This window comes from Cydia pomonella, chromosome 26 (genome assembly GCF_033807575.1).
Source record: "Cydia pomonella isolate Wapato2018A chromosome 26, ilCydPomo1, whole genome shotgun sequence".
Taxonomy (NCBI): Eukaryota; Metazoa; Arthropoda; class Insecta; order Lepidoptera; family Tortricidae; genus Cydia; species Cydia pomonella.
In genome coordinates this window covers 1,800,505-1,815,079 of record NC_084728.1, presented here as the reverse complement: position 1 = coordinate 1,815,079, position 14,575 = coordinate 1,800,505, and the positions used below count along the sequence as shown (strand labels likewise).

The window sequence follows — 14,575 nt, the reverse complement described above, 5'->3', positions numbered from 1 at the left end:
GCGGTATTTAAATCCACTAGACGATCTTACCACGTACGAAACTCTCAATACATTTTGGCTTCGAGAACCGGACCATATATGACTGACTCTTATATGACACATATCACTGAAATGTATCCCTTCTCATCAAAGAAGCAATCACTGCGAATAATAGTGTTCGATCGAAACATGTTTTTTTGCCGAAACCAAAACCGAAGGTTCGGTTTTGGCTCTAGTTTAGGCCGAAACCGAATCTTTTGTAGACTTGTTAAAATCGTTGAAAAATGTCATGAACCGCTTTTATATACATATTAAGACTGCGTCGACCGTCCAGTCCAGTGCCGCCCTCATTAGGGGAATGGTTTTTTTTCTAATAAACCAATTAAATTCTGTATACATAAGTCAGTATATATATGTAGTATATATAGTCAGCAGTGTTCCCCAACTTTTGGTATTTATCATATAGTTTAGTTTCATATCACGAAGTACTATTTCGTAAAGGGGCCCACTGAGTACCAGTTCACCGGACGATATCGGCCTGTCAATTATTCGCAATAGCTAACAATCGCGAATAACTCACAGGCCGATATCGTCCGGCGAACTGGTAATCAGTGGGCTCCTTAAGTGTCGGCCCGGCCAAAAAGTTCGGCAGTTTTTGGCCGAAACCGAAACTGACGCCGAAACTTTTTTTGGCTGAAACTAGCCGAAACCGAAACCGAAAGCGAATGAACATTCGCTAACCGAATGGTTGGACACTAGTAAATACCATTCTATCGAGATAGGTACTCGCTCTCACACTGAATACATATAAGAACATATGATGCTACAGTTACTGTTGATTACGTTGTCTGTGACACGGTTATGTAAAGAAAATTGTATAATTCGAATTATTGTTTAACTTCCTGCAGTTATTGTTTTTAGTATCGTTGTCAAGTTACATAGGTTATGTCAACATTACAGTATTTTTTTACAGTGATTAGTGATTGAAGTTACAAGATACAAGTTATGGCGATTTCCAGAAAAAAACAATGTTTATTTATTAACTAACACAAACGGGACTCAATCGCGTATTAAGTTTTAAATTTACCTCCGACGTTTTGAGGACAGCGTTGTCCCGGTGGTCTCGGAGAAGACTGGCTAAAGTTGACATCAACATCTTCCAGCCGCGCGAGTTTTTCGAACTACCCGCACTTGATCCTGTTTATTATATTATTTACATAATTTAATTTAATTTCATATCGTTAAGACAATGGGTGCCAGTCTCAGCCTTGCTAGTTTTTTTTATGTTGTATGGAAAAAAAGTTAGTCAGTTTAGTAAAGGTCATACAAAAAGTATGGTTAACTGCGTTACAAAACTGCTTTGCATACTTGCTTATCAATAGTGCTCGTGATTATCAGTAGAAATAAAACAAAATTTGCAGTCTTGCAAAATATATGAGTACCATTGAGATAAAGAATATTAGTAATTATAGTAATCTCTTGCTGTTGCTCTTTTTCATACAAATTAAATAATATTTTCAATGTACGCTGCCATCAGTGCGTTTGCCGTTACTTGTCACGCTAAAAAGTTACAAAATTTGCAATACATTGCGTCTTAAAATAAAAATAAAAGCATAAGTTATTTTTAAAAGTTGTCGAACAAATGTTGGCCAGTTTGAAGAGTACAGCCTACATAATTTATTGCTCATGTTAAAGGAAACACCCGGTATTGTCAACATTAAAAATGGAAGGATTTTTGTATGACATAACAAAACTTTTGGTGGTATATTCTTTTGTTTTTACTACAATATGCTCCATTAAGTATGTAAGTATCTCTTCGAATAATTTGTGCTAAAATAACAGTATGTATCTGAACGAAAAGCAATTACTCAAACTCGTTAACGTTTAGGTCATAACTGAGAAACTTTTAATATGGGACCAACCCCGGAATCGCGAAAAAAATTGACACTCCAGTAGAAAATTTCAACATCAGGCCAACAAAATGTATGAAACAGCCATATTTTTGAGGGTTGGTGCCATAGTAAAAGTTGCTCAGTATGACCTAAATATTAACGGGTTTGAGTAATTGCTTTTCTTTTAGATATACAGTGTGTCCCTAGCCATTGGACAAAGCCGAAAGATACATATGCATTAGGGTATTTAGAACCAGTGTACAAAGTATCATAACAGCCGGTGTAGCGGTTTCGAAGAAATTAACAAATTACCAATTTTTACTTTGGAGCAGCCTGTATGTGTTAGGAGCTCCTACGGTAATATCCTTAAAGAAATAGTATGGAACCTTCTTCAACCTTTTTGATTATCTTTTTTATTTATGACACTAATAAGCTTCTGACTTTTGAAAAATGTCATCATTATCAAATATTTCGAACAAATTGTCAAAAACACTGCCATAAATTAACACATTTCTTTTTGTTGTCGATTATTGCAAATAACTTTTGTTCGAAAAAATTATTTTTTTATCTTTTGGTCTCATTAAAAAAAATATTAACGTAAGAGCATTCCTGAGAAATAACCAATAGCTAAGGTCACCCTGTATACTGTATAATAATTAAGGTTAAAGGATTAAGTGGGACTATAATAATTTCTATAAGGAACAATAGCATAATAAACCTAGCTATATTTATGGGTACCTATCTAAACATTTAGTATACATTTTATTTTGACACTTGGAGAGACTTTACACCTCCAAATTTTATTAGTATTAGTACTCTGACATTGGGAACCTTTTACATCTCCAGATTTAATGTGTTTTTAACCATAGATATACATCTCTATTGTATTGTAGTAATTATTTATTTTAACATTATTATAATGTACCCAGGTATTGGCTGTTGTATTTATAAATGTTGTTATGTATTTTTCATGTCACTATATGATGTTACTATAAATGTTGTATTGACTTGTAAAAGAGCCCTTGAGGCCTACTTGCAGAATAAATTTTTGAATTTTGAATTTTTTGAATTTTGAAACAGCTCGTCATTTTTACAAGTTTTTATTTAACTTGCCCTATTCGAATGTTACTTAGTGTGGGTCAAATCTTAAAAGCTATATTTAACCTACTTCCCGATTTCCGATTGACCTAACATTTGCATACGTATGTAAGTCGGCTGTCAATGCAATATTAGGGTACCATCGAGCTAATCTGATGGAGACAGGAGGTGACCATAGAAACTCTGTGATGAAAAAACGGAAACTAATTGTGTTTAGAGTTTTTAGAATTGGGTACTTGACACATGTTGAATATTATAACAAAATTTAGTTAAATGGATAGAAAATGAGCCATCCATTATAAAAAAGTGGAATTAAAAAAATTAAATTGAGATTATAAAAAAATACAAGGCTCCAAAGTATCAAAAAAAAAATTTTTTGTCTTTCAAAAATAGAAAAGAAAATGTTACCATTCGATTCCTTACATTTTATTGAAAAACAAATTGTATGACAACTATAAACATAAACGCAATATTTCAGGGTCAAAATGGCAATTTCCTCGATCTTCCATACATTTAGGACAGACTTATATGATGTGACGTCACATCACCTTATCATTTTGTTAGAGGCGTTTCAATCGTCGAGTGCGAGCGTCAGACTTTTACTCTCATTTCTGACCTTTGTGTTGCTTAAATGCCATGAGTCCCATATAGACATTTGATCCTCAGGAAAATCAAGATCGATTGACATTATTTACAAAAAACAGTCAAGTAGCCAATTGTCTCGATGAGTATTAGTTGCCTACGGTAAACAAGTATAGCAAGCGATAAAAGCTTGTACCAAAAATTTAATTTTTGCCAAAAACTTATTATTCGTCCTCTAAAATATTTCCCAAACTAGTGTAACTTCGCCTTAATGTTATATCATACTGTAATATATAAGGCAGCGATTACACCGATTAGTTTCACATATCTATCATTAATTCTCACTAAAAAGGCGCGTCCACACGAAAGGGCATGTTACATCATAGCTATGTTACTTTTACATCATATAAACCTAGTTTAATTTTTTTAGGGGAATATCTACCTTACGGGTAGAGAATACGATTGCTTTTTGATTGTATATGAATTTTGTAGAGCGTTAGCCAATTTTATGTTCCAGTAAGCATGTAGGTGCTATTAAGGGATTAGAAATAATGATTTAATGTGCAGATATTATAATACTTACCGACTAGTTCCTACTGCTTTATAGCTAGACATAGGATTCCGTGGGGCAAAATTGTTTGACAAGTAGGGAGTTCCTGTATCGATAAACTCGACTATCGATGCTAGTATATACTTGTGATCACTTAAGGGTTTGCTTGTAAAAATATGTTTTTATTAAGAGTAAAAAAAATATTATATAATAACTCAATGTACTCTTCTTCGTTTGTAAGACAATTTTATAATTTTACTCATCCCAATTTTTTTCTTCGTTAATGTCCCATTTACTATTGTTAAAGTAAACGACCAGAATTCCATATTTTAAGGTATTAAGCGTCTAAAATTAAAGGAGTAAAATTATAAAATTATCTTGTCTTGTCTTAAAAACGAAGAAGAGTACATTGAGTTATTGTTTAATTATTTTTTTACTCTTAATAGAAACATATTTTTACAAGCAAACCCTTGAGTGATCACTAGTATATAGAACTAGCATCGATAGTTGAGTTTATCGATACAGGAACTCCCTACTTGTCAAACAATTTTGCCCCACGGATTCCTATGTCTGTTTATAACAGGTGGTTATAAGATCAGGCAGATCGTAATGTTGTAATGCCTTGACGGTAGTCACATTTAACCAATTAAACCAAGAGAAAGGTAGGATAGGTTTGTTAGGTTGTTTCAGATGCCCGAAGGGGAAACTGTCCAGAAATAGGAGCCCCGCATTGCGGGGCTACGTCGACTCAAGGAACGAGATAAAGATATTAACGTCTTAAGAACAATTCCTAGCTGAGCAATTTTTTTAATCTCGAATTTTTGAAGCTATGTTTTTGTCGCGCTGCGGTGGGCGGGAATGCGTGCGATAAGGACAACTGCAGCTCGGACTAATATTCCCACGCAAAAAGCTCAAAAATCGAGGTTTCGCTCTCGACTGTTTCCTTCTCCAAAACGCAACCAATCGTTATGAAATTTTGGAAACTGCAAGAGGAAAAATAATCTTTTCACGTCAGCAGCTCGAATTAGGGTAATTTGCTGCTTAAAAACAGTGAGCAAAATCGCATTTTGCTCACCGAGTGAGACAAAATAACATTCAAGTGACCTTTAGATTCGAATGTCATTTCAACGTATCGTTTCAACAAGTTCGAAATATTAGGATTCTATTGTCTTTATCCCATTCACGTCATTAGCAAAAAGAAAGAGACAAAAAAGTGCATACGTAATTCAACGGTATATTAACGGTTTATAATAGACCCCCGAAATAAGTCAGACCGCATCGTTCCAAAACACCCTACGAGTCTTCATTCGTAATAATTAATTAATGAAATAAAAGTTTAAAATTTAATAAAAACACCATATTTTACGTATTTTATTATACAATCAAAACAATGAACTTATACAAATTCACGCAATTGTTACGCAGTAAATAATTCTACTTAACTACTTTTAACGATCTCTACTATAGTTGACAAATAGTAGTATCCGCAATTCGGACCGGATCTTACAAAGTTTTTTTTTTTACAAAAAAAAAGGTGTCGATTGAACTGTCAATTGATGTTCGTTAATTCATTATTTTCGTATTATTTTATTGAAATTTCTTTCGTTTTGTTTTATTGCGGTAATTAAAGTTAATTGTTAGAATACCTTCAGAAAACATGAGTGAAATAGTGATCCGTCCGTCTGGATTACATTTTTTCAGGTTGTATTTTTTCATGGCTGACTGACGTGAAAAATTTTGTGTACTACACGAGATCAAAGTTATTTACATCTCGTGCGCTTTTGAGTCCCTTACTACGCTCAACATTCTAAATTAGATTCTATCTATTATAGAATCTTTCGCTTGCACGGGACTCAAAACAAGCACTCGAAGAAATATCAAACTTTGCTCTCTTGTTGTACAAATAACTATTACCGCTATGTTTTGTTTTTTTGGATATTTGTTGTCATATTTGTATACTGCGCCTTTTTTGCAGCAAAACATATCGGCACAGATATAGATGATATTTATTTATTTAAACTTTATTGCACAATATAACAAATGAAGTACAAATGGCAAACTTAATGCCTGAAGGCATTCTCTACCAGTCAACCATCAGGCTAAACAGAAACAGTAGTGCGTGCAGGCATTAAACAAAAAAAAAAAAACAGAATAAGTAACTTAAAACAAGCAAAATAGCGATAAATAATATATACTAACGGTTATAAAATTACATAAATATACTATAATTAAATATACATACATATATATTAATTTATGTACCCAGTGCAAAAAATACTATGAATCGCTAGCTGGTTGGATCACGGGTCAGATGCAGACGGCGGTAGAGTCAGACCAAGTGAAGTTAGCAGCGATTTTGATAGCCCAACCTGTGCAAGTGTTAATAAACCGCCATAATTTCATACAAGTTCGACATTTAAAATACTTGTACTGTCTGGGCTGTTAAAATCGCTGCCAACTTATCTTGATCTGAGTCTAGTCTTGGACACGGCACGTCCGGCAATTATTCTCTCTGCGGCCCTGACCATCGGCAGCTTGGGCCCTGGCCCGCTGCTGACGGCACCCTAGGTTAAGTTTTTAAAGCCTGACCAGTAATATATGATCACGCGCCATATTGCGGAATATCATTGGAACTAAATTTTTCATACTAAATTGAACTGTCATCCTATGCATGAAAATAACAGCGTCCTCTTGACTAATGATCATATATTTCTGGTCGGGTTTTATAATATGTATATTGTATTGTTTCACGTTACTTTTACGCCCACATTGTAAAACCCTAACCTAAGAAAGAAAATAATTATCATCTAACCCCTATCATTCCAGATGCGGCGGCTCTCTCATCTCCCGCCGCCACGTCGTCACAGCCGGGCACTGCGTGGCGCGCGCGCAGCCGCGTCACGTCCGCGTCACGCTCGGCGACTACGTCATTAACTCGGCCGCTGAACCGCTGCCGGCGTATACGTTCGGTGTGCGCGGGATCAAAGTGCACCCGCTGTTCAAATTTACGCCTCAAGCGGATAGATTTGATGTGGCGGTGTTGACGTTGGATAGAAATGTGCATTACATGCCGCATATAGGTCAGTATTTTACTTGTTAAAATCATTTTGGAAATAAAAGGCGTTCTAGCACCACTTTCAAAATTACCCGCCAAATTGTGTCTTAAAGAGAGATACTAAGAAAAAGTCTCTTAAGTACACTGTCTCAAAACTTCTTCAAATCAACAGGGTAAGTGAAAAACTTTTAATAAGAGTTTAAAAGAAAATCAAGAGCGTCTAAAAGAAGCTTCTATAAGAAAAAGTGTCTTAAAGACTTCAAGAACCACTACACGTTCGGTGTGCGCGGGATCAAAGTGCACCCGCTGTTCAAATTTACGCCTCAAGCGGATAGATTTGATGTGGCGGTATTGACGATGGATAGGAATGTACATCATATTTATGTATATATATATTGGTATTTATACAGCAATATGTCTATATAGGATATAGGTATATGTAGTACCTAATATCATTCGTGTAACATTGTAAATAATGTTATTAATGTCCAAAATGTAATGTATGTAATGTTTCAATGTGGTGTTAAATAAATAAATTCTATGTCGACCGGTCTGGCCTCGTGGGTAGTGACCCTGCCTATGAAGCCGATGGTCCCGGGTTCAAATCCTGGTAAGGGCATTTATTCGTGTGATGAGCATGGATATTTGTTCCTGAGTCATGGGTGTTTTCTATGTATTTAAGTATTTATAAATATTTATATATTATATATATCGTTGTCTAAGTACCCTCAACACAAGCCTTATTGAGCTTACTATGGGACTTAGTCAATTTGTGTAATAATGTCATATAATATTTATATTTATTTATATTTATATTTATGTCTATGTCTATGTCTAAAATTGTAAATAGTTTTATAGTTGTCATTTCTTTTGAATTATTTTTCTCACTGCACCCACATTCGAGAATTTCTGTTTTGACTGGTAGAGAATGCCTTAGGGCATTAAGTCCGCCATTTGTACTTATTTTTATTGTGCAATTTATTTATTTAAACTTTAAATAAATAAATAAATTATATGCCACACAGGTCAGTATCACACTTGTAGAAATTACCAAGCCATCTCAGCAAATTAGAGTCCAATGTCGAAGTCCAACGAACGATTTAAAAGTGCTTGTTGCTAGGCCTATTTGAATAAAGAATATTTTGACTTGACTTGACTTGAAGTTCCAATTCAAATTCAATGTCGATCAACATTACCAAATCGTCTTAAAAAGACTTCCAAAAACTCCGCTCCCGTTCTTCTCTGTTTTATTGACGTGTATGATAAAATAATTACTAATCTTCAATTATGCACGAACACATTTATCATACCAGTATTCTCCACAGGAAACGCAAATTTTGTTTTAAGTATAACCTGTGTATGACCTTCTTCCTCGCGTTGTCCCGGCATTTTGCCACGGCTCATAGGAGCCTGGGGTCCGCTTGACAACTAATCCCAAGATTTGGCGTAGGCACTATTTTTTACGAAAGCGACTGCCATCTGACCTCCCAACCCAGAGGGTAAACTAGGCCTTGTTAGGATTAGTCCGGTTTCCTCACGATGTTTATCCTTCACCGAAAAGTGACTGGTAAATATCGAATGATATTTCTAACATAAGTTTCGAAAAACTCATTGGTACCAGCCGGGGTTTGAACCCGTGACCTTCGGATTGCAAGTCCCTGGATTTATAAATTTTTGGCTGAATATTGGAGAAATTAATGGTAATTTTTCTCTCATTACAGCACCAATCTGCCTGCCAGAACGGGGCAGTGACTTCCTAGGGCAGTACGGCTGGGCGGCGGGCTGGGGCGCCCTTAGCCCCGGGTCACGGCTCCGGCCTCGCACTCTACAAGCTGTGGACGTGCCTGTACTCGACAATAGAGTGTGCGAGCGGTGGCACCGAGCTAATGGTGAGTGTTCCTGAGAGTGGGGCACTTAGCCTCGAGTCACGGCTCCGCCTTCGCACTCTACAAGCTGTGGACGTGCCTGTTCTCGACAATAGAGTGTGCGAGCGGTGGCACCGAGCTAATGGTGAGTGTTCCTGAGAGTGGGGCACTTAGCCCCGGGTCATGGATCCGCCTTCGCACTCTACAAGCCGTGGATGTGCCTGTGCTCGACAATAGAGTTTGCAAGCGGTGGTCCGAGCTAATGGTGGGTGTTCCTGAGAGTGGGGCACTTAGCCCCGGGTCATGGATCCGCCTTCGCACTCTACAAGCTGTGGACGTGCCTGTGCTCGACAATAGAGTGTGCGAGCGGTGGCACCGAGCTAATGGTGAGTCTTTCTGAGGGTGGGGCACTTAGCCCCGGGTCATGGATCCGCCTTCGCACTCTACAAGCCGTGGATGTGCCTGTGCTCGACAATAGAGTTTGCAAGCGGTGGTCCGAGCTAATGGTGGGTGTTCCTGAGAGTGGGGAACTTAGCCCCGAGTCACGGCTCCGCCCACGCACTCTACAAGCTGTGAACGTGCCTACACTCGACAATAGAGTGTGCGAGCGGTGGCACCGAGCTAATGGTGAGTCGTCGCGAGACTTGTCGCGAACATTGAAACATGAATTTTATCTAACAACAGAGAGAGATAATATTCGAACGAAAGACGTCCTTCGTTAAAGGCCTGATAGGTGCTCTCGGGATGGAAGCTCGTTGCATTTTCTATCTATCTAAAATATATAATTTTGTTCTCATTACCCGCTCCTCTAGCTCGCGCTAATACATGTACGGACAAGTCCGAAATAATGAACGTGCGAATGATAACTGAATGACATCTTTAAAAAATCGTTTTTATGTCGAATGTATGTTTTAATTCGCTTTTAGCTCATTTCGACATTCAAGGACTTCCTTGTGTAGATTTTGGTATGCAAACCATTTGCTAATCAAAACCCATCTCTATTTCCAGGCATTAACGTCGTAATCTACCCAGAGATGCTCTGCGCCGGCTATCGCGGCGGCGGCAAAGACAGCTGTCAAGGCGACAGCGGCGGCCCGTTAATGTTAGAGCGAGCCGGCAGATGGTACCTCATTGGTGTTGTCTCAGCTGGCTATTCGTGCGCGAGCCGCGGGCAGCCGGGGATTTACCATAGGGTAGCACATACGGTGGATTGGATCAGTCATGCGACAACCCTATCTTAGGGCCTCACCGATAATTGCTTGCAATTTGCGTTACATTGCAACATTTCTGCCCTCCCAAGCTAAAAGGCTGCATCTCAAAAACAAATGAACTTGAAAATGGAACTTACAGATTTTTTTAAAGTACATTTTTGCATTATATTTTCATTTATAATTCTACTTTTTAGCTTAGCAGGGCAGATTTGATTTGATGAATTCGAAAACGTACTTAGCCGGCAATTATCAAAAATCGCATGCGATTTGTTGCAAGTTCTGTAGAGGCCTGGTGTACGCTGTGTACAGTTCAAAATTGTATGGACTTTGAAGTAGAGTTGTGCCTTAGTAAAAACTCAACGTGCTCTAGGAACATACTTGAGGATTTTTGTGTGATTTTAATGATCGGAATCCATGGATAGGAAATTAACAATTTACTATACAAATTAATGAGAATGCGAAGCGGTAAAAGCGAGGCTGTTCTTTATTTGCTTTTTTTATATATAACTCGAACTCACAGAAACTCACCTGTCAAGGCTTCTAGCTATTATTGTTTAACCTTAGTTTTTAACGCAAATTTGTCAAATCTAACCTTTAATAATATGCAATACGAGTCAAGACACGCGTCTTCGTGAATGACACGCTCTATAAGCTGTATTTTAGATCCCAGATTCCAAAATAACAGCTTTTATACCAATTTTGTACTAAACTGGATCAGGGGAACGATTTTTGAATTTCGAGCGCTCGGCTTTGTTACTGGAATAATTATAGAAAACGGCGAAATGCTATTTTTGAAATAACTTACTTACTTACTCCGTTGGCTCAACGACCCAAAATGAGACTTGGCCTCCGACACAAGACAGCGCCACTTTTCTCGGTCCTGTGCGACCGAAAAAAAAAAAAAAAAAAAATTAATTAGTAATAAATTTTTGAAATAAGAGCGATAGAAATTAGGAAAATAGAATGGAAAACGAGTGGTCAATATCACTAGATATTGACCACTCGTTTTCTATTCTATTAGTACAATAAAAGAGAATTAGCAGTACTGAGAGTTCCGCTACTTGACGCTAGATGTAGACAACGAAAATAATAGTATTTTGGTAACAAGACCGTTGTATGGAGTCAGTACTCTTGGTCTTCTTAATGCTCTTTGGTAGAATTGAAATGCGTAGTAGGTAGTGGAGATATTATTAAAGGAAGAACATGAAATCGAGCGTTCGAAATTAAAAAAAATCGGCCGCTAGTTGGATTTAGCCAAATGCAGACTACACGACGTTCAGCCATCTGATTAAATGTTGCACTCAATAACTTGGCTATTGTTCTGTAGCCATTATATAGATGCCGGCGTTTGATCAACGACTTAGGAGTCCAGTTACCTGGCTAATATAACTAAATGACTGCGACACAGATGACATGTGAATAAATCCTCGGTAATCGTTGATGTCAAGTAAATGCTTTTCTAATATTGAGAAAATACCGACAGAAAGTTGTGAACAAGGCTCGGAACTGGTTTTTAAAATACCGGTTTATTTCGGTTTTCCTCCGAACTTTTATAAGAAAGCGTACGTTTTAAGAGCTTTATTGCAACCTAAGAAAACCGGGTTATTCGACGAGCGACGAAATAGCCAGCCGGCCTGGTGGTGTCTCACGTAAACATAGACACCAACATAGGAAGCAACCTGTTTTTATTGCTCTAAGCCGGTTTATTTGACAAGAACTGTTCTCAAAGAAACCGGTTTAAAAATAACGGGTTTAGCCAAGTACATGATAACGGTTTGGAAGTTTAACCGGTTTCCGTGCCTTGGTTGTGATCCTATCCTTACAACGAATTTTCTTTATGACTTAAAACTTGTTACGTAAGTAATGTTGATGAATAACTTATTGCAACATGGTTCTAATTTTTTTTGTTTTTTGGTTGTGTTTAGAACTTTGTAGCATTTTACGATACAGAATGCTTCAGCTTGGCGTAAGAGAGACAGTAATCGAGACAACGATGATTCTGGTTCTCTCTGTCTGTTTATTATTTTAATTAAAAAAAAAAAAGCAGAACTATCGATGTGTCGATTTATTTTAAAGACTTCGTCGTCTTTTTTGAAGGGTGTATCTAAAACATTTATATGAATTGTTTAATAGACAACCAATTATTAGGAATACGTATTAAAAGCATAAAAACAAATAAAGGAAAGATTCCGAATTTGAAATTAAGTTGAATATTTTATTGTTATGACCAAGGCCGGTTTCAAAAATAGCGATAAATATCGGTTTATTTCGTTTTACTCCGAACTTTCATCAGAACTCGTTTTGAGAACTTTATTGTAACCTACATAAACCGGTTTATTTGACGACGGCGACGAGACGGCCGTCCGGCCTGGTGGTGTGCTGCGTAAACTAAGACACCGACATAGGAAAAGACTGCTTTTTATTATTCTAAACCGCTTAATCTGACAAGAACTTTATGGAAATATACTCCTAAAAACCGGTTTAAAAATAATTGTTTTACTAACAAAACCTAAATTAAAAGGTTTTGCGCCAAGTACATGAAACCGGTTCGGAAATTTAACCGGTTTCCAAGCCTTGGTTATGACACGACTTATAGTGTATCTTACGCGAGAAAATAAGTGCCAGCGAGATATCTTATGGCACAACCCCAGTGCATATTTCGCACACCAATTAGCGCGATCGATAGCGCTTCATAAAGGGGTCCACTAATTACAAGTTCGCCGGACAATATCGGCCTATCAGTTATTTGCGATTGTCTGCTTTTGCGAATAACTGACAGGCCGATATCGTCCGGCGAACCGGTTATCAGAGGGCCCATAAGGATGTGACATGTGGAAACGATAGGAAACTTACAAAAGTAGTTGTAATTCTATCCCTTTCGTACTTAACTCCATTCCCAAAGTGGGAGAGAGAAAAAAACTGTCGTTTTATATTAAAATACCTACCATTAATCTATTGTAAAAAAAATCTCATTAATACTATATTAGGCAGACTAGGCTAAAATTGTGATACCGACCATGCAATTAAAATACTCGCCAAAATTGCAATAAAAAAGTATAATTCTTAAGTGCCTATATAGCATATGTAAATAACTTAGTTGTACATAATTTACCACTTATTCTTGTGTAAATATTTATTCGGATATAAGGCTTTAAATAAATTATTGTGAAGCATGTATTTATTTTCTAAATGTCTTAAGTTCACTTTTTTCTTTCCATTTGTTTGATTAGCACTATTTAAGAACAATTTAGATTAATAAAGTGTATTTATTGTTAATTTATATTTGAAGCTTTTATTTAAAACCCTTTTAAATATAATGCCTAAGCTATGCAATCCACCTCTATAGAGACCGTGCGCGTTGGAGGGTCTGCCATCTTGTGGCCTGAATCGGAACCATAAACATGTACATTTACACGTCAGGTGTTTTCGTGTGCATATTAGGTTCTGCCATCTTGTGGGCTACCTCGGAACAGTAAACATCACATTTACGCCTCGCGCCAAAAATCTGACGTCTTCTGTGCTGCCTCCTACAATTCATGCACGCTACCTATTGAAATACAGGTGGATTGTCAAAGAAAACTTTGTAGCCACAGTAAATTTACTGCCATCTTTCGACACAGGATTAAAACTTTTAGAACGCCATTTGACTTTGATCCTTATTCTTTCACTAATGTTTTAAATTTGTTAAAAATCAGATAATGGCGCCATCTTACCGGGCATAGGACATCGCTCAAAGCGATCCCGCCATGCCTTTGGCCTTTGATCTATTAGACAAGTTTGAATGATTCAAATATCATTCTAATATCAGTTTGATGTCACGTTCGATTTTTTTCATAGTCTGTTGGTTGCTAAGTGTTTGCATTGTTAACTTTAGATTAACTTAGATATCAAAATTTGTCAAAAGAGAAAAATTTTAGGGCCTGTTTCACAATGTCCAAGTAAACTCCTGAATAAGCTACTTGCCACTTATCTGACGAATAAAGTCATCGTTGGCGTTTCACAATCTTCAAATAAGCTAACTGGTAGATAAATACCTTTACAACTTAAGGTACCATTTTCTGGCAGATAATTTATTTGTTGCTTATCTATCCAATACTTTACTCAGACTATGAAACAGATCCTAAGTTCATTCGATATAGATGTTGGAAGGTAGCACAATCAACTTTGAATCGCATCCCTTGCTCTACTTTAAAGTATTATGCTACTTGCATTTCAATTCCGAAGCATATAAATTCACCAAATCAAATTACTAGTGGTCTGGAGGGCGTACTTTGGAGTTCCAAATGGTCGAAGACCGTCTGGACGCCCTAGGTACCGCTGGAAAGACGAAGTGCAAAAATACC

General features: G+C 37.1%; 1 protein-coding gene across 2 annotated transcripts in view; it reads left to right on the top strand.

Annotated features, from left to right (window-relative positions):
* Positions 1-10,786, top strand: part of LOC133532052 (serine protease 33) — an 87,235-nt gene extending 76,449 nt beyond the window's left edge. For both annotated transcript variants that reach the window (XM_061870544.1, XM_061870543.1), the window contains 3 exons: positions 6,928-7,181; positions 8,878-9,045; positions 10,030-10,786. In XM_061870544.1, coding sequence (XP_061726528.1) covers positions 6,928-7,181; positions 8,878-9,045; positions 10,030-10,262 — 655 coding nt within the window. In that variant the 3' untranslated portion in view covers positions 10,263-10,786. The remainder of the gene's footprint in view (positions 1-6,927; positions 7,182-8,877; positions 9,046-10,029) is intronic.
* The last annotated feature ends 3,789 nt before the right edge of the window (positions 10,787-14,575 follow it).